A 21,762-nucleotide genomic window follows, 5' to 3' on the forward strand; every position below is an offset into this window, starting at 1 on the left:
TCAGACAAAACTTTCCGCAGTCTGAATTTCAGTTTTTTTTTCTGGATCCAAATAATTCAGTTTGATCAAATGAACATATAAATAATTCAGATATGATATATTCAACAGAAAAATATTTCAGTTTTATGAAATTCGACATACAAATATTTCAGATCTTTCATATTCTAATTCAGATACTTTTGTCAGCTTTCTAGCTCCATAACTGTGCGACTGCTCGTAGTGGCTGTAAATCTGCACCATGGCTGATTTTCGGGAAAGAGAATTCAGATACAGTATTAAGGAATAAGGCCTATGGGTCAATGACGTGACGCCCATTTTTTTTGTGTCTATAAGGTTAAATTCAATTTAGAAACATTACATTTAAAACTAAAACAATCAGATGACTTAAACATTCTTTTTTAGAGGCCACATTTTAATGAGTTTGGTTTTAATCAATTTTGAGAGAATAATTGGAGGATAATGGCAAAAATGTCTAAGTGGTTTAACAGTCAAAACTTGGTACCAAAAGTTTTAGAATCAGAATGGGTTTTTATTCGCCATGAAAGTTTGCACAGACAAGGAATTTTCTTTGGTAGGAGAGCCTACCTAGGCAGCCATTTTTGGCGCCAACTAGAAAGTTACAGCATAACATGAGGAGAGAGGAGGAGAGAAAAAGGCAACACCCAGACAATGCTCCTAGAGGAGTACAGTGTGGGAACAGACAAAAACCTCAGCACATAAGCACAACAACATTTACAAAAACACGTGACTTGCAACGGGGAGTGGGGGGGGGGGGGGGGGGGGGGGTAGACAAGCAGCATCTGGACCTGCAGCCATGGTAGGCGCTGGACACAGACCCGCCAGCCACCCTGGGGAAACAAGCAGGCGAAGGCGTTGGATGGGGGTGGGGGGGTGGTGATATCTGTAGTAGGTGAAAGTGGGGGGGGGGGGGGGGGGGCGAAAGTGGATAAGATTGGGTTAGTTGTTTTGACGAGTAGCCGCAACTCAATTTTCACGTCCACCCTTCAGGAAGGTCTCCATGTCCTCCATCTTCCTTTGCAGAGCCGCAAACTTATCCCTGTTGTAATCAATGCTGCGTTGTAAGTTCAGTCTGAGCTCCAACAACTCTGCCCACCGCATCAATCATATCGGGCAGCCTAACGGGGCTTTTGATGGCTGCAGCCGTTTCCTTGATTTTCCGATATACAAAGCCAGCGCCTATTCCAAACAGCAGAAAGCCTGTAATCATGGTTCCGAATATGAAGATGTCTTCAACGTCCTCCACGGAAAGCGCCGCTAGACACACGACACGCCAATTATCCCACGCGTCCATCGTGTAGCCAGCTGCGAACGTCCCGTCCGGACAGTTGGGTTCCCCCGCACCCGAGCTTCTCTTCGAGAAGATGGTGTCAATAGCATTGAGAGACCAGCTAATTAATTCCATGCTTCTAGCTTGCTTAAAAAGGGCACATTTCTTAATAAAAGATCTAATAAACTACTTTGGCATAAACCTAAATTAAAGGTTATTATACATATTTAAAATATAATGAAAAAAATATGTTTATATTTATTTTAATAATTTAGGGAATACCGTCGGTCATGCTAGCTTCCTGAAATTTCAAGGTGGTGTAACCACCTGAATGGTGCCATTTAGTTAAAATCAGCAAGAAGACCACATGACAGGAAATGACCCCGGAGGAGCATAACTGCTGCGTCACAAGGTTAGTAACTCTCTGATAAATCTAAGTTAATAAGACATTTTTAGGGTAAGTTCAGGTATCTTTGGTTAACATGTCAAATTGTATGACCCAAGTAAAACATTGAAAAAACATAATTTTGAATAAAAGTGTATTTAGTCTAAAAATGATGTTTGATTTATTCGCATCAAGGCCATATATGTGTCCATGATAATGTCTGTCAAATTTGATTTTACATTGAAATGTCAAATGGTGTAACCAGTTACACCATTTGACTCCTACTACAAGCCTCTCAATGTTTGGCCAATCTTTTCAAATATAACTACTTAAGTCACTGGTTCAAGATGAGATATGAGCTTAGTTACTATTTAGACGTATTTTATGTGTTTATTGTTTGTATTTTTAAAAAGTTTAGGTAATTAATCCTCAACTTTATCAAGATAGCTTTTCTGCTAGGCTAGGCCAGTGGTTCCCAACCCTGGTCCTCAGGGCCACACACCTGATTCAAATGAATGGGTCGTTATCCAGCTCTGCAGAAGCCTGCTTATTACCATTCATTTGAATCAGGTGTGTTGGAGCAGGGAAACATCTAAAACAGTCAGAACGGGGTGCCCTGAAGACCAGGGTTGGGAACCACTGGGCTAGGCTATATCATTATAGTGTAAGGCCTTAGTGTTTAAAAAAGACTAGAAAAAGGCGTTCAGGTAGTGTGTTAGGATGGCTACAGTAAATCATAGGCTTCTGTTATCTAAAATATTTTCAATGTAATATCTAAATGATTTTGACAATGTAGATGAGCTTGTTATAATTGGATGGGTGTCCATATTAATTTGAGCCAGATTATAGGTATCTACCCTGACTAAATAGTATGTTAAAATTATAAATAAATAAAATACAATTATTATTAATAAAGTGTACTTCTTGTCCCCCAATAGATGCCACTTACAAGCAAGGAAAAAGGGTCTCGCCACAGAGCGTGAGTGAGCGCAAATCCTGCTGCAAGGGCTAATTACCTTGCCAAAAGACGGGAAAGGTAGTGCACACACAACAGACACCCAGACACACACACTTTTCATGTGAAGAATGCCAGAATAAAGTCTGAGATGTAGATACTCTGTGGAAATGAGGAGAGGATGATTTATTATTCTAGTTATAAAGGCTAATTGTTTTATTTTTACATTGTATTTGTAGCTATCATAGGAGGAAAGGAGAGGGAAAGATTGCAAACACCCCGGTAGCAGAGATCTCCAAACAGAATCAGAAGAAGATGAGGGAAAGGTGGACGCAGTACCAGAGACAATATAGGGAGAAAAAAAGGGTACTTATTGATGTTCTAAACCTTACTCCCCCATCGGTGAACACATCAGGAGATCACCAGCATGTTGGCCCTCCGGAACCCATAGTTAACCTTTATGATAATGTGCAGCCAAATGTAGAGGCACCACAGGTATCCTCAACCCCTTTAAACGCAGTACAGAAAAGTAGATAACAAAGTGCAGCGCTGAAGGAAAGGGAAAAGCTCAGGTCTGAACTCAGCAGAATTGAGAGAAATTAAGGCAGCAAATTCAAAGATACAAAGGCTACAAAGGAAACTGGACAACCAAAAGAAAGGGGAAAAAAATTCAGGAAGTCAGAGAGAGGAACAAACAGAGGGACATAAAGAAAAGTTCAGAGGAGAAAAGAGAGCAAGTGGTCAGCTTTCTTTGCAGAGTGGAGAATAGCCGCATGTTGTCTGGCAAAAAGGACACAAAATACAAAATCAAACAGAGGAGAGTACTACTTTACTTCCTTAAAGACATCCATGCCAGCTACAATGGAACTGTCTTGAGACACCACAGACTGTCATACAGACAGTTTGTGAGATACTGTCCGTTTTACATTACTCCAGCCAAAGATTCCGACAGAAATTCATGTGCATGCATTGATCATGAAAATGTCAAGCTCATTATTGAAATTTTTTAACATAGAGGCATTCTACAGACAAACAGCATTTCAGATCTTCTGGCTGGTATTGCATGGTATACATCCAGCAAACAGTGTATGTATCGTGTGTGTGTAAAATGCTGCTATAATGAGGTGGAATTTGAGGGCCCTCTGGATGAACACATGGCATAACTTGGCAGCAGTGGTCGAGGATCACCAAAACAGAGGAGGGAAAAATCTACACCAGCTTTGCCAAGGTGACACAGAGTGGGAAGACTGCTGACCTTCTTGCTCTTCTTAACAAGAAGCTTGACTCTCTGGCCAAACACAAATTCAACTGGATCCATCAAGTAAAAGCTCTGAGAAACAAAAGAAACACTACAAAATAATGAAATCTGCATCCATGTAGATTTCTCAGAAAACTACAGCTGCAAATTAAATACACAAATTCAAGCTTTTCATTTCGGTGGCAGCCGCAAGCAGGCCACCATCCATACCTGCGTGGTATACACAGCACTAACATCATATTCCTATGCCACCATCTCTGCTTCACTTCGCCATGATGTGTGCTGTGTGGGCACGTCTGGAGCCTGTACTGAAGGATGCCATCCTGAAGTGCAAATCACCACCTTCTTCGCTTCATATAATAAGTGATGGGCCTGTTAACCAGTATAGGAACAGGAAAAACGTTTATTTATTAAGTCAGTCCCCCCAGGATTTCGCGGGCCTTTTTTGTGATAGTTGCGGGCAAAAATTCCTGATTTTGCGGGAACTTTTCCAAAAAGTAGCGATGTAAGTTGCGATGTTTTTTAGGTGTTTGTTGCGATGAAAGATGGTTTACAGTATCGTTCATCAGGCAGTAATACAGTGCGTTCAGTTCACGTTCACCAAAATTATCAACGAGTTAATGAACTTTCGTTCAATGAACGCGTTCAGGCGCAACACTGGATTTAACTCCTACTGGAGAGAGTTGTGGGAGACGACGATGATTGGTCAAAGTTGCAGGAAAATTGCGGTGATTGGTTAAAATTTCAACTTCGCACTGAATTCGCGGGCAACCGTTGAATTCGCGTGAATTGGTGCAATCGCAACATCGCGAATTCCTGGAGGGTCTTAAGTACAGTGTCTTTTCTTTATGGTTTCGTGGAATTTCAGTGAAAAGACCCATGGAAAGGGTGCCCCTGATGGGGTTGGTGGGGCCGTAAAGCGGCTTGCTGATGCAGCAGTCCTGAGGGGGAAGGATTTGCAGACCGCAGAGGATGTCTTCAACTTCCTGAAGGATGAGTCCGGTGTCCAGCTGTGAAAGGTACACTAAAGATTCATCAAGTGACCTGTGAAGAGCCAGCTGTGATCCAGTACAGGGACATTTCATGCTTTTGCAAAAGACCCAATATCTGCAAGTGTCATGGGCAATGTGCAGTTGATTTCCAGGACCCACCAGCCTGACATCTGACAGCATGGAAGATCAGGAAAGTAAGCAGGGAAAGTTTGCTCTTGTCAGATATGAGGGCAAACCATTTGTGGGGCAGATCATTCAGGTGGTTGGGGATGAAGTAGAGTTAAGCTGCATGCAACAGCTAGCCAGGAAGAATGTCTTCATCTCTTTATCCACCTGACCTATTCTATTATGAGTCTGTTCTTCACATCATTTCTGAGCCAGAACCTGTGAACTCACGTCATTCCAAACTCCCAGAAGATGCCTGGAAACAATTCCAAGCACACAGCCTGAAAGGTTAATGTTTTTTCCACAGACTTTTCTGGTTAGAAATATTTCAAGGCTTAAGTTTCAAAGACGCCGTTTCCTTTATATTGTCATGTTAATGTCAAATAATTTGTACAGATCTCATCAGATGGCATGAACTCACTTGTTGAAATTGTATGAGAACTGAACTGAAATCCCAACACAAGTTAATCCTGTTTCTTCATTGATGTTATGAAAATATTTTTGATATGGAATATGATGAATTACATAAATATACTGTATATTAAAATATCCAATTCAGTTTACCTTGATGCCTATTTTCTCTTTCAATTTCTTGTCCTTGCTGTAGACGTTTTATGGTCAATTGGTGTAACCAGTATTTTGTCTAAAAGACTAATCTTGTACAAAAAGGTTAATATGGATAATAATGTAATACTCTACTACACTCTATAATATAATAATGGGTGTTGAAACCATTTTTACTCAAATGGTCAAAGAATAGACATAATACAAGATGTTTACAGCATATCGTTTTGCTCAGTACAATGAAAAAAACATTTAATTTAAATTCTGAAATCACTATTATAAAACATTCTCATAGGATATTACTAAATTAACTACTAATTTTATGAGAGCAATTGCATGAACTCTAGGAAGTGTGAATTAGATATTTGTCGTTTTTTGTGATTACACCATTTGACAATTTAACGGGCTGTCAGTTTTATCTTTTGTAAAAAAAATAGTTTAAATGTCATGAAATAATATGAATACAACATATACACTTTAACAAACCTCAGGCATATTTAGTTTGAAAGTTTTAACCATATTTTTGAATTGCTCGTCTTAACAAGCCCTATCTGTCACTGACCCCTATATAAAAGCATCCAAAAACGGCATGTAATGGGAACTTTAAACGTCCCTTAAGTTTTTCCCTTCTAGTGATATTTTCAAGCATTTAGCCTACTCATATTGCATTCATTCATTAAGAACCCCCTTTTGAAACAAGCTAATCTAACAACGTTGTCACCAGCAGTATTTCAGATGGAATCGCGATTCAAACAGTACCATCTGCTATCTGAATATGCCCCCAAAAGCGTAAATAAGATTGACATTTATTTAGGGGGAAATGGCTAATTCAAAAGACGTTTGCTGGAAGCTATCATTGTCAGTAACAGTAACAATTTATGTAGTAACATTCCAACAATCCAAATCAAAGCATTAACAAATGTTAACTGCGTGATTAATCTACGGAACAAAAATTTATATTAATCTCTTAAGTGTCGAATTTTCTCTTTCAACACTTAAAACTAAGGAAATGTTTCAAGATTTTACTTCACTTCAGTTACTTCACTACGCTAATATTTATTTGCGTAACCATTGTTTTTGATAACTGCTCCTCAACGGCGCTGCATCGAGTCAACTTCTGGCACCAATTTTAAAAAATCAGCCCAGGATGAACAAACTACATTCCACAGTTCCTATGCATTTTGGGGTTTTGCTTCAGAAACTGCTTTTTTTATGTCACTCCACAAGTTTTCAATGGGATTGAGGTCAGGGGATCGATTTGGCCACTCCCATCACCTCAACCCTTTTTGTCTGGAACCAAGACATTTCTCGCTTACTCGTGTGTTTGGGGTCTTTATCTTATTGAAACACATTTCAGGGGCATTTCCTCTTCAGCATAGCGCAAAATAATCTCCAAGTATTTTGATGTATTAAAACTGGTCCATGATCCCTGGTATACGATAAATTGTCCCAACACCGTAGTATGAAGAACATGATTTTTGCGCAATTTCTTTAGATTTTTATAGCAATATCCACCATATTACTGTCCTGTTTTCTCCCTTTCATTCCAAACCGTGACCAACGCCAGTCTCCCTTCTCTGCAGAACGCATTAGTCTATCGCACAAACTCGCGCCCCCCCCCCCCAGTCTGACGCCAAACCCCACCCTACTACCTTAACTAACACATTCTGAGGGAAACCCTGAGCCTACAATTGTCTGCTAATTCCTACATTATCAATTGATGTCATGTTGATCAAAATGTATTATATTGGTTCTCTGTAAAATGTTCTTACCCCCACAAAAATCTAGACTAGTGTTTCCCATCCTGTGGTACGCGAGGGTAATGCCGGTGGGCTGCCAAACCAATGAAAAAATAAAATTAAAATGTTATACTGTTGGTAAATGATTATAAAAAAATGTGTGGCCCCCGAAGAATCCAGAAATGAAAAAAACAAAACAAAAAACAAGTGTCGGAGGAAGTACAGCATTGATTACCTGTCACTGGGATTAACTAGCACGGAACAGAGGACGAACCGTTACCCCTCTGCGTCTGATGTTAGCTAACAAGGCCCTGAAGCCATGCAAATTGCGTCGTCACCTCGATACTATACACTGGTAATGTGTCCAAACCAAATTATTTTAGAACAAGCTCAAAGATTACCAAAGTGGGAAGAAGTCATGTATGACTATAATGGAGAGGTAAATGTGGACTTTATCTTTTTTAAACTTTTTCCCACACGCTCAACTGCAGAGGCAATTTTTTACATTCCCAACAATGTCATGGATTTAAACAGCATAAATTGGATGTAGTGTATGGTACTAAGCACAGACAGGCCCGCGCTATGCTTGGCCAGTGTTGCATACCCTCCCCTATAGATGGTGTGCCTAGGGCAGGAAGGGGAATGCAACACTTCTAACCCGCACACTAGTACCGTATGATGGAAGAGGTATCAAGGGAACACCAGACACAAGGGATAAACACTTAAATAATAATATTTATTTTAACTAACAACCTTGACAAGGGAATGGAGAGTGGTGCCAAATAAAAGAACAAAGTTTAACAGCCCTGCCCTGCCTAACCATATACCACTTCTAACAAAAAAGTACAAAGGGTGTGGACAAAACAGCTCCTGGGGTGTTGAAGATAGCGGCCTTTGTAGATCGAGGTGGGGCTGCCAATTAGTTGTCATGGGGAAGACAGGTGTCGTTAAGTGAGGGAACCGGCATGGACCAATCAGGATTCAGGAAGCATCGAGGTTGAGGGAGACAAGACGGGGAGAAAACACAAAATGAAACACAAAGCCAGCTCGATGACGTAACACACTACTGATGTTGAGTAGAGAGACGCCTAAGCATGGTCTCATTGTCTACCTGTAGTCAGGAGACAGAACACCAGCACAGTGGGGGGTTGTAAATCATGTGAAAGCATCTGTCCACTGCAGTATAAATAGGGACTGGCTGAAAAGAAAATGTCTGCCGATCTAAAAACCATTTTGGATGAGGCTGTCAGAGCTCTTAACTTCATCAAGAGTCACTGCAATCACGCTTATTTGCGGTTTTATATAGGGTATGTAACATTGGTTGGGCTGTGCACCATGTGAAATAGCCCTGGAATAAAACTAAAGGTTTTCTCCCTTTTATGGTATGCTCATGAATATATAGATGTGCGCTGATTGGTTGGTTTACAACGAGTGACGCTGCTGAGCAAAGACGCAACACGGCCAACAGCACTCACTGAAACATCGAAGGTGGAGACTTGGACTTAAAAAAAAATAAAAACTTACAAATAAATCTATTGTGTCTATACAATACTGGTTTCAACCTCAGTGTTGTGTAAACACAATAGATTTATTTACAGAGTTATTTCAAGTCTCCAAGTCTTAAGTCTGCATCTAAGATATAATTTGAAATGATTACGTTAGTTGTTTCCACTTCTGTTGTCGAAGCAAACGGGATCGACTTATGTGGGTAATGTTAGCACTACAGCTTAGCAACCAAACTATCGTGATTCAACTCAGCTTCAGGTAGCTCTAGCTATCTTGCTGAAAAATAGATCTGGACAAACATGCATCGTGAATTGTAGATTTACATGACAAAATGGGTTATTTATTTGAATGAAACAGTCAGGAACATGGAATAACGTTAGCCCCACATTGCCAATAAACTAAATCATGACACATTCTACCCATGCTAGATAGAGGCATGATACGTTAGCATTAGTAATGACAACATCATAATACACTGTATTATGATGTTGTCATTACTAATGCTAACGTCGCTCACAACCGGGTTGTGATGAACATAAGTTTGGAACAGCACCTCTTTTCAGCAACAGTTTTGTAGCAAATCCTGCTTTACATTGTCCCAGGTTTTCAAAACTGTCCTCAGTGAAATGGTTCGAGCAAATGTGTAATTGAGGGTCGAACTGCACAGGGATCTTCTCATAGACAAACATCACAGCCCGTCGAGTGTTTGATTCCTCGGCAAGACTGAAAAGTGTCAGCATTCCCTGTACAGCCTGGAACACTACATTTACGACCGTAGTCCATTTTCAATATCCTTGAAAAACGTTCTTCTTTGAAATTCCGTGGAAGTACACAGAGCAGCACGCAGCAAATTTTGGGACGTGACAAAGGTACAGACCAGAGCCAAAAAAGGTTTTTCGAAAATTTGCATAGGAAAGAGATGTCAATGGACTTTGAGGTTCACTGTATGTCGGTTTTGCTGTCAATGACCCTTTAAACTTGTTATACATAATGATAACCGTAAAATAATAAATTAAACCACCTTTCTAGGTCCGCTTCCAGAAAATACCAGTGCGTAACTGAGATGAGTAGCCTAAAATAATAACATTGACTATCCTGGTTATTGTACAGTGCAATAGGATATAGTTTTTTTGTGCCTGCAACTAAATGTAAGGTTGTTGAAAATGACACACACAATCATAATATTAAGTACAGCTGCAAGCAGCAATGGCGGATTCTTCCTCAAAATGGCAAATATTTTTTTAAATATTGTAAAATGGACATGTTGGAGGGTGAGACTTAACTTCCGACAAAGGAACCGTAAAATCACATTTCAACCTGCAGAACTCTAAATCTGCATGTTCTGGGATTTGAACCACTAGACCCAGGGTTACAGATGCTGCACTCTAGTAAACTGAGCCGCAGGCACTGTCACGTTGGAAAGTGTGTTTGTATTGTGGTGGACATTTTAGGAGAATCATTAAACTGAATTGGGTGAATAACAAAGTCATATTTATTGAACAGCACAAACATTACACCAACATAACCATCTTTGACACACAAACATAAGACAATAACTCGAAACCCTCTGGCCATGAATCAGATGGGATCAGAAGTAGCGCACACCCAAACAGTGTCTCAAAGTTCTTCATACAGCTCCATCTAACATTCTAGATTGGAACCGGAGAATCCAGTAGACACAAGCACTACGCAGCTGATGGCAACATCCTTCAACACACGATTTTATAGTACAGTTCTTCCAAGTCATTGGTCCATCCACCATCACAATACAGACATGCAGCTGTCCCCTGTCTCTTCTGTAAAAGACTCACTCCTTAAACAATACAATGGTGGTGGGGGGGAGGGGGGGGGTTGGTAGGGCGGCGGCGGGTGCGACGACCATGTAGAGACAGAAATGACATGCTGTCGTGTAAATAAGATAAATAACATAAGGCCATTTAGTTTGTTTAATAAAAGAGCAAGCTATAGACCTGTTTTATAGGAAAGGTAACCTTAAATGACTTATTTTGTGATCGGGCGCTATATAAAAAAAAATATATATATAAAAAAAAAAATTGGATTGTAGAATGCATGGTTCTTTTACGGTTTCCCAAAGCCATCGTAGCTAAAGAGGCTCTTAGAAATGGTCGTAGATTAACGAGAGCTCCAGATCAGTCGTAGATCGCGAAGTGCATCTTAAGCAAAGAGACTCAATGGAGACACCAGTAGGCTGACCCTAAAACAAGGTTACATGAATGCTAAATGAAACAAAGATCACTTATATATATTTTCTATTATTTTTACAGAAGTTAAACTGAAACTGGGATATTTTTCAATGAACTAGACTACACATGCCTTTATTCAAATGGTGTGCGAATTAAGTAGGCATTTCCAAAATGCATCACGCTGATTGTAAATTCATAACACCTGCTAGGCTATGTGAAAATCGTGTGAACTATTTTCAAACACCTAAGATATAAATTAAAAACGATCATAATAATTATGATATAGTATATGTACAACGTTTTCTGTACCGACAGTAAATAATAATTATTGCGTACCATGAACACTCAATTCTATTGGTTAAAGTTTATTGAACAAAAGTCTTGAAGTAGCGACAGAACAATGACATTTCCGCATCCGGGAAACGTCTTAAGTTGTTTTTAAGAGACACGTCCAAGGGTTTCCTTACTAGCATGTTCGGGAAACACGTAAGAAATAACGATGATTGTTATTTTGCTCGTAGAGAACCATACAGCTACGATCCATCGTTATCGGGAAACGCGGTCCTGTATGATATTATCCGCTGCCTATTATAGACTACACTGCCTGTCTTTTCATTCCAAAAGTTATTAATGTTATGCATCAACATGTAGGCTAACATCATATCCTAACAAATTACACATGGCTCTCATTTTTGCTATACTTGCAAAAAAAAAAAAAAACACACATCCCTTGTGGTGTGGTGTGAGCTGTCAGCACCTGCCTGGTTGTCGGTCGGCCAACGCTGGACCTGGTCGCGAGTCTCCCGGTCCTGTCCTACATCTATAAAGTTGAACAATGGATTTTGGTGTTTCAAAACCCATTGACACTGTATGACTATGTTTAGCTTGTGTTCTGCTCCTCTCTCTCACCAACCGTTTCTGGAGGAGGGGATCCCTCTCTGAATTGCTCCTCCCAAGGTTTCTTCCATTTTTTTCTCCTGTTGGGAGTTTTTCTGGGAGTTTTTCCTTGTCTTCCTTGAGGGTTTAGGTTGGTTGAGGGGCAGTTCTATGGGCGTATGTGAAGCCCTCTGTGACATGCTTGCGTGTAAAAAGGGCTATACAAATACATTTGATTTGATTCAAAGAGAAGCTGTTCCAGCCATTGCATGAGAGACATTAGTGTGGTGTATTGTACTGTATGTTCCATAATTTATTGGGGTCCTTTAAATATGTTATAAAGACTGAAACTGCCCTTGATGGGGTGGGGGGGGAAAGGTTCCCCAACCCTGCATTAAAGACTATTGGGAATTAAGCATTCAGTAAGTTGGTTGAAACTTGGGCTGGGCGGTATGACTTAGAATGTATGTCACGGTATAATTTGAAGCACGGACAGTAACGGTATCTATCACGATGTAGCCTTAATATTTATTGTCCACTTGTTCCAATAGAATGCAATCCGCACCGCTGCGGATAATCTACCGCACTTGTCTGGATTTGAATTTACCGTTTATATCGTCCACTCCTTGCTGAAAATCTTACAAGTCATTTCCGAGTTGGTTAGTTCCAGGGGCAATTAAATGACTGCACTGTATATAGGATTATAATGTGTTAATTTTCATTAGGGTTCCTCCGTCAGATTTTCATAGTAATGGCATTTCCACCCCATAGCTCTAATTCTTCTGAAACTTGGTGTACATGCCTTGTTTCTCATGGGGAACAAAAAAGCCTAAAGGACCCATAAGGTCCGCCATGATGGATTTTCCTGTACAGTGATAATTTGGGAAAACCTTCAAAATCGATCTCTTACAAAAAAGGTGAAATTAACTTGTAATTTTGTACAGATATGTATCATTGACGTATTTCAAAACGTTACTTAAGACAGTTGAATCAGTTAAATACAAAATTTCTGAAAGGGGTGTATTCATGTAAATGTACACATTGCCTCAATATGTTTGTGTCACTAAATCAAATGTCATTTTGAATGATGGTTTTTCAAACCTAATAGGCTTTAAGGTGACACCCCCCTGAAGTACCCTGCAAAGTTTCACCTTGATATGTGAAAATATGACATATGTTTGAGCTTGGTCCAAATCTGACAATGCTCGCCATTGGAGAAATAGCTTTTTTTTAATTATCCAGTTACTGAACTTTGTGCTTTCCATACCTGGGAATGGCTCAATTGGCTGAGATGTTGTGCTGGTAAGCAAAGGGTTGTAGGTTCAAAACCAGACAGAGGCATAGTTTTTTATTTATTCTAACAAAACGGTTTCTAGTCTTCCGATCAATCCTCCGCTTGTAAGACATAGCAATGCGCAGGGCTGGGGTGGGTAATCGGGAGAGTTCCCGGTGGGCTGCTTCACTTTTGGGCCGGTGGGCCGCTTCACTTTTGGGCCGGTCGAGGATTATTTTATTTTTTTAAAATTTTTGTCAAGTTAGTCTATCTTCTCTTAAAGTAGGCTACACACGTTCCGCATTCTGACACCTCAGCCTCTGCATGGGTTGTACCATGTGAGGGAGTTCTCCCCTCCCAAATAGAGTTGGTTGGGTCCATAGCGCGTCTTTTCCAACAAAAAAAAGATTGGCTACCGATAGCTGGGACGGGCGGCCCTACCGTAACGATACGCGTCGGGGAGGATGGATGGGAACAGGGCCGGAGTGATGGCATCAGAAGACAAGGTTTTACCAATTGAAAAACGTCTGTTTATTTTACATAAAGCTCAAAAAACTATTTTGCGCTCAAATAATGGCCAACAGTTTCAACGTTGGCTGAAACGCTTACCACAGGAGAAACGGCTTACTTTTTTATACATTTACTGAACATGACACTATTCAACACTGAGAATAGCTCAATGGGCTGGGATGGTGAACTGTAAAGTATAAGGTAGTAGGTTGGAATCCAGCCATTATCTTTTGGCCTGTCATAATTTTGATTATCTGTTTAGTTAAACAGGATGACATCATTCTGAAATACCATGCACAATTTTATGCAATTTTACCTTGAAATGTCAACCGTTTCTTAACCTTTGTCCCAAAGCTGACCAAAGCTAATACTCTGCCCTTTCTATTCATACAGTCTCAACAGTTGGTGTGTATCAGAGAGGATAGAGAGACTTACTTGTAACCTTATGCTCATGAGTTCAAATCCCCATTCAGCCTGTTGTTGGCCAAGCATGAAGTGCCGTAATTTTTGGACTATAAGGCGCACCTGAATATAAGCCGCAGGTGTTTTAATGTTTCATTACCATATGTAAGAGTTTGTGCACAGAGGGGATTGTCAGGAAAGTGATGGCTGCTTGAGAAAGCTCCCATTTATTAACATTTCAACAAACAAGTTGCATATTTGCATAACGTATTCAAGTGTTACCAGTGTGCGAAATACGGGGGGGTCCGGGGGGGCTCGACCCCCCCCCCCCCCCTTGATTAACCCATGAGCCCCCCTGAAAGCCTCAAAAGCTAAATTTGAAGGCGGTCTCAATTTTATTTTTAATTAATAAATAATTAAATAATAAACAAAAATGTTTTTAAGCTCACCATGTTCAGTATTCAGAAATCAAAACATTTATTCAAAAAAATTTTGCCAAGCGGATCCAGCCAGTCCTGTGCGCCAAACAGAAACGTTGAGAAGTCTGGCTAGCAAGCGAAAGCTAACCAGAGTGTATCATTCACACACTTTGGGTTCACATCCAAAAAGGTGGCACTCAGAGATGAAGAGGCACCGAATGACAATGCACTTGTTATAAAACAATGTGCATCCAAACAACTTTAGCCAATGCAACCTCTTCTGTCAGTGTTGCTTTACGAATACTAGCCTACCATATAGAATAATAGTAGAATACTAGAATAATAGCATATCGGATTATCAAAAATGGTTAAGTGTGTGCGTGTGTGCGTTGTCATGTAGGCTATAGACTGATTGTCTTGGCTTGCATCCATAAAATAGTTACTGTAATGTTATACCTACTGCCAGTAGCGGACTGACCATCGGTAGCGACATGTTTATTTTACATAAAGCTCCAAAAACAAATTTTCGCTCAAATCAGCCCAAAAAATGTGCTTGCACGCCAAGTGCGCTCACATTAACTGTAGAACTCCCTACTAGCATCACATCAAACCCAGAATGTGCATGCATTAGCAGGGCACTTTGGTGGCGTATACGGGGCCGGTTCTGGTGGGCCGGTCTGGATTAAAGTCCAAGGCCTATTTTTACTCCCAGTCCGTCCCTGCCTACTGCATATTGAGCAAATTTACATCGGTATTGCGCAACAATCGAGAGATGGGGACCCCCCCGAATATTGACGGGTATTTCGCACACTGAGTGTTACCATTTAGTGCAATAGTAGCTACAGAACATATAGGCCTACTGTGCTGTGTAAACTGTACTGTATCACATTGCGTTTCAGACACAAACTTTTCAACTTTCAAACTTAAACGGTGCGCTCCCAGCGCACATACCGGCAGTGATCTACAGCAGTGGTTTTCAACCAGTGGTCCTTGAGGGAGTGCTAGGGGTTCCCCAGCAAAATTAGTTAATAGCGTCACAATCATTTAACCACTTAACTTTGGCTATTTTTGAAAAACCTTGAAAAAGTGTGCACATCTTTTAATATTTATATTTTTTTAAAGCCAAAATTTACTGATATCTTTCTTAGTGGCTGTTATCTGTAAAAATCCATAGATTAGCCGCACCGTTATATAAGCCGCAGTGTCGAAAAATGAGAAAAAAGGCGCGGCTTATAGTCTGAAAATTACGGTAGTTTTGCTCTCTTGTTGTCCAACTCTCGATCTTCTACAGTGTACATGTTTATCTTTTGCGGAGGAACCCGCATCGCTGCTTGCAGCTCTATTTTTAACTTGTTTCTCTCTTTTTGGTTTTAGCTCATTGTTCTTCCACAGTGCATGGGTTGCAGCCCATATTTCAAGAGCAGGAAATGACAGAGACAGTTCATGATACTGAGGGGCATGGATACCTAGCTACCTTCATTGGAAAGAATGGCAGGTAAGCAAGCACGTATCTGTTTAATTTCCATTATTTTCTAGGATTTTTAAAAAACTGTTTAAATTGTAGCCAGGGTTTTTCCTGGGTCAAAATGGGTCTTCTGTGCTCAAAAAAAGAAAACAGTCTGTGTTACCGTGTCACCTTATTAGCAGACATCTATATATATATATATATATATATATATATTTTTACCATTTCATAAATAATGGAGGCTATGCTTGAGGAAATCATTTTGCTTTCACTTTAGATAAAAAATATTGGCCAATAGATTGACAAAAGTCAATACAGGTGTATTCGTGCACGTCGGGCTGGCCCTTGCAGCAGAACGACAGTTTACTGGCCGCTCTGTCCATTCGCGCACCTCACAGTTGCGTATTGATCAGACAAGAAGACACGCTTATCAACTCGATTACTATTGATCAAAACAGACTGAGGGTTTGGCTGAACAATTACACTGAAAAACATCTCCCAAAAAAATGCTCCTCATCAAAATGTGTGAAGCTGAACCATTTTTATGTTGATATTGAATTTTATTTGCATGAACAAAATTGATACCCTGCTGTAACCTCGCAGTTTCACATATACATGTTTTATTCATCCACTATCTTTCTATCCTTTAAGTTCAATAAATAATGCATTCCATTAATTAAGTGGACCCACCCCCTCTTCTTTCTCATCCACAGGTTTGTAGTTCTGCGTGTGCACTCCCATGGTTTGGTCACCCTGGACTTGCAGTGTTGTGAAGGGGACAACATAGGGCAAGTAGACAATGTAGGTCATGTCGAACATGCAATTTTCATTGCATAAAGACCAAACATTTTTTTTGAGAATAACAGCGTCTTTGTTAACTGTCAACTTTGCAATATCATACCCAAGTTTTGGCTAGAACTGACAAGAACAAGAACTGAGTGTTGAAAAACACTCGTTTTGGGCAATTTCAATATATTACAAACTTAGTTCACTATAAATATCTACCAAGTTTTGTGATAAATGGAAAAACTTATTGATGTGTATGACACTTGCATCAATCCTATGACAATGCTATTAACCCCTATTGGTCAGTTTCGAAAACATTTTGTGGACATGTTTCAGCAGCTTAATAAAAATGTAATGACCAATCATTACAAGTTTTGTAATGATTGGTCAAACATTTTCCGATTAATAGTCTGATTTGTGTTGAGCCATGCTCTTTATTAAGTCAGAAATGCACTGGCATCGAAGTGCCATAATGCTTAAATTCAGGCGTGAGGCTGTTTCCACCAGAAGTGTATTTCTCCGTGCTAGTCACCAGAGTGTTTCTGCACGCTTGTTACATTTAAGCGCCGTCATTTGACCCCAGTGAAGAGAAAAATATATAGTATATTCGCACTCGATCAGATTCCAGGACCCGGCTTTCTTGACTTTTCCTAGTTATGTGTGTTTTATCACCCAGTATTTTAACATTTTCAAAATCACACTTGGAAAAGCTATCTTAAAGCAATTTTCCTCCTGTTTCTGGTAAATTGCCGCCAGCTGCGCATTCAGCCATTTTATCCCCTGCCTTTCAAGGCTAAAATTCACTTTTCTAGATGTCGCAACGGTTCCCTTGCACAAGTGTCATTCAGACAAAGATTATATAGTCTAAATAAAATGAATCCGTCTCGCAAAATATGTATAGTTTATATATAATCTATAATTATGTAAAAAATTATGACAACAATTTAAGTGAATTCTATCAAATGCATTAGCTTCACATAGATGTTTGTGTGTTGACTGGTAAGCACAATTCTTATGCAGGGCTCAACATTTTGGTTTGAAATTTACTGGCCCCAAGACAATTTTTACTGGCCCCCCCTCCAAAAGTTGTAATTTCATTGTCATTGTTACAACAAAACCAAAGACTTATAAGTTATGTTATTTTGTTAACATGTTTAACCATTTATTAAACACATCCTGGATATAAAAAGAACAAAAATGAAATCACATTTCTAGTGTTAAAAAATTCAAAGGTAATAGTCAGCAAAACAATTGACTTTTAACCTCAAACATGACGTGCTCTCTTCCTTGCTGACAGACATCTCTGGCTCTGCAAAGCTCTGTCTGGCTGAAACTGAAACCTCTGGTCCCTCAATGCTAATATATTAAAGCTTCCATAGCATTTCATCAGTATGATACTAAGTACCCAAGTCGACACCATTCTTCTGCTGCAGTTCAATTGCCCGGAGGAACGAGGCAAGGCTGGCCTGTCTTAATTACGTGATATGCCGTTGTCATAAGTCGTGCAATAACACGATGGGCATCTGCATTTAAATTCCTGACCAGCATGGTCAACGGCCTGGAAGATGGATTGTCAACCATCCGCTTAGCTGTCACGCAAACCAGGTGCTGTCTGCTAGCATGGCTGGTCAGGGATTGTTTTCGAAAATTGTCGGTGCCTGTGTAAAAAGATCCACTTTTGTCTGCTTTAGACGGGAACATACGACAGATGACACAGTGCATCTTAGTTCCATAAAAAAAGTTGCTTCCGTTTGAGCTCGTAGCTCTACTTTGCTGCCATCTTCAATTTATTGTCTCGCGCCAGTCGTTAAAAATGTTATCGAGATTAGAGAATTACAATTTGACAACCACTCGTCATTCACTACTCAACTCTTGATTTGTCAACTGGGCGCCCCACGAACTGCAAAGTTATTTAGCAGATAGCAATCTATTTTTCTTTCAATCAATAATTTGCAGTGGCCTGATCGGGCCAGTGAGTTGCTAGTGTAACTGTCCCGACGTTACTTTTTACTGGCCCCGGGCCATCGTTATTGTCGAGCCCTGTTATGTCATGACATAGCGGGAACAATAATTGTAATCGTAGAATGCAAATATGTTTTGTAAAGTGGATAAACGTAACTAATAAATGCATTTTGCATATTCACACTTGAGCGAAACAAATCATATTATATGACTGATAGTTTGCAACTATTTAGAAAATGGTTGGCTAAACCATTTGAGTATAATTGAGGTAGGCCTAATAAAAGTACATGACGGCATGAGGGTGGGCTGTTCACACATGATCATAGGATTCACAATAGTGTCACCGATCTTTCTTGAAGGCACACTGTATTGTCCCCACTCTCTTCGCACACATCTTCCTCCTTCACAATAAAAGTCCCCCTTTTCCAATTCCTGCCTAACATTATAACAGCACACTCAATAAAATAGCTAACAATCGCATTTCTGAAATATTGAGAGAAACCTCATACATCTGGCTGCAATGAATGCCCATATTCTGTACAAGGATTGCCTTAATTTAACAGTAGGCTAAATGACAAAAATGACATCTAATCTTATATTAAATGGGAGTCAGGTGACTGAGCGGTTAGGGGATCGGGCTAGTAATCTGAAGGTTGCCAGTTCGATTCCTGGCCGTGTCAAATGATGTTGTGTCCTTGGGCAGGACACTTCACCCTACTTGCTCCGGGGGGAATGTCCTTGTACTTACTGTAAGTCGCTCTGGATAAGAGCGTCTGCTAAATGACTAAATGTGAATTTAAATCCACTTCTGTCAGCAGTTCGACTTCACACATTTAAGTGATTCATCATCCACAACCTGTTCCTTTAGCACAGACTTTAGAATTGTTCTCACTGACCGGATTTGTCTTTCCCAAATCCCCACAAAGTGAGAACCTGCAGGAGGGTTAAACATTCATTCTACTCCTCTTTGACAAAGTGTGTCTTGTATTTTTGCCTGATTCCAATGCTGAATGGTATCGAGTTCTCGTTCTGCCACGACAAATTTAGTACCATTATCTGAACGAATGATTGACACCTGTCCTCTTCTGCACATAAACTGCCGGATTGCATTCAAGCACGAGTGAGTGCCCAAAGTGTGCGCAATCTTCATGTGCACTGCTTTTGTTACTAGGTATGTGAACATCACACCATATCTGTTGACAGTTGAGCGCCCTCTTTTGACCAAAAATAGTCCACGCCAACATGAGAAAATGGTGGCTTATCTGGTTGAAGCCTGTCTTTAGGCAGGTCAGCCATTTTCTGTTCCTTTCTGCGGGCATTGACGTTTCTACAGACAACGCATCTTGACAGAAACTTTCTTACAGTGGAAGGTGGGGATCCAAAATCTTTAATGAAGCTTGGACAGCATATAATTTCTTCCGCAGTGTCCAATCCTTTCATGAGTGTCCCTAAGTATCAGAGTGATGATATGTGAATCCTTGGGTATAATAGCTGGATGCATGACTTTCGCTGGCATAGAAGATTTGCTGAGACGGCCTCCAACACTTAACAGCCCATCCTGAAGCACTGGATCCAGCTTGCACAGAGGGCTGCTTCTTTTTAGATTATGGTTTCCCCTTTCCTAGCTTGAGACTTCAACATCAACCTTTGGTTTTGACATAAACTGATAATTTTTTTCCTGCCTCTTTTAGATCTTCTACAGTTTCTTTTTCCATGTTTATTTTGTAGGCTTGCATTTGTTGCTCCATGGTTTGTCTGATTTGACCAGTTTGGGAGTAGCTAATTTTGCAAACAACTCCTTTCTCATTTTACTCATTTGCTTCAGCATTGCCTTGAGTTTGCGCACCCATGCCACAGCCAGTTTATACCAACTGGAATAGTAGTTGATGAGCTTGTTCACAGAGTCTGTGTTTTCAGCTGCTCGAATGAGGTTTGTGGTAACTGACCTTTTTACCTCCATATCATCCTCTTCAACCTCTAGCAGTTGAGGTCCCTCAGGCTACAGATGCTGTGGTTCTCGAAGAAATGGTGGACCTTGAATCCAGTCAAAGTTACTCATCACCTTGGCTGCTGTTAGGCCCCTAGATGCACAATCAGCTGGATTTGTTGATGTATTGATGTATCTCCACTGTGCTGGCTTGGTTGATTCCCGGATGGTGGAAACCCTGTTAGCTACAAATGTCTTGAATTGACTAGTGTTGTTTTCTATGTACTTTAAGACTTAAGTACTGTCGGTCCAGAATGCTGATTGGTGCGGCTCCATTTGTAACTCTTGTTTCAACGTTTTGTCAATGTTCACTGCCACTTCTGCCGCTGTCAGCTCCATTCGTGGAATTGTCTTTTGCTTTAAGGGTGCAACTCTTGACTTTCCCAACATGAATGCACAGTGCACACTACATTCATGATTTGCCAATCTGAGATGATGCAGTTCCATTCCACTGTCGCTTGCATCTGAAAAGTGATGTAGTTGTGCTGTTACAACACCACAAAATTCCACAGGCGTCAGACATCTGTTTACAGCAAAAGTTGATAGCTGGTTCAAGTCGCTTAGCCAGACAAAACATTGTTGAGCAAGCTTGTCTTGAACAGGCTCGTCCCAGGCTCGTCCCACGTACATTTACATTTAGTCATTTAGCAGACGCTCTTATCCAGAGCGACTTACAGTAAGTACAGGGACATTCCCCCGAGGCAAGTAGGGTGAAGTGCCTTGCCCAAGGACACAACGTCAGTTTGCATGACCGGGAATCGAACTGGCAACCTTCGGATTACTAGCCCGATTCCCTCACCACTCAGCCACCTGACTCCCTACACTCCCTACATTTCTCTGTGATCAACTGCTGCATCAGAATGTTTGCAGAAAGAGTGAATAGAGCAAGAAATCCCAAGGGGTCGTAAATGGAACACACTGTAGATAGGATTCCTCTTCTGGTGACTGTTTTTTCTTTAATATTAATCCTGAACTTGAATGAGTCGGATTCTATGCACCACAGCACTCGTAGTGCTTGCTCAACCA

At 40.4% G+C, this 21,762-nt stretch overlaps 1 protein-coding gene across 1 annotated transcript in view; it reads left to right on the plus strand.

The window, feature by feature from the left end:
* sms (spermine synthase) overlaps nt 1–21,762 on the plus strand; it is a 112,220-nt gene that overhangs the window by 5,763 nt on the left and 84,695 nt on the right. The window contains exons 2-3 of the mRNA XM_067257023.1: nt 15,911–16,031; nt 16,715–16,802. Coding sequence (XP_067113124.1) covers nt 15,911–16,031; nt 16,715–16,802 — 209 coding nt within the window. The remainder of the gene's footprint in view (nt 1–15,910; nt 16,032–16,714; nt 16,803–21,762) is intronic.

The sequence above is a fragment of the Osmerus mordax genome, chromosome 19 (assembly GCF_038355195.1).
Source record: "Osmerus mordax isolate fOsmMor3 chromosome 19, fOsmMor3.pri, whole genome shotgun sequence".
Classification (NCBI taxonomy): Eukaryota; Metazoa; Chordata; class Actinopteri; order Osmeriformes; family Osmeridae; genus Osmerus; species Osmerus mordax.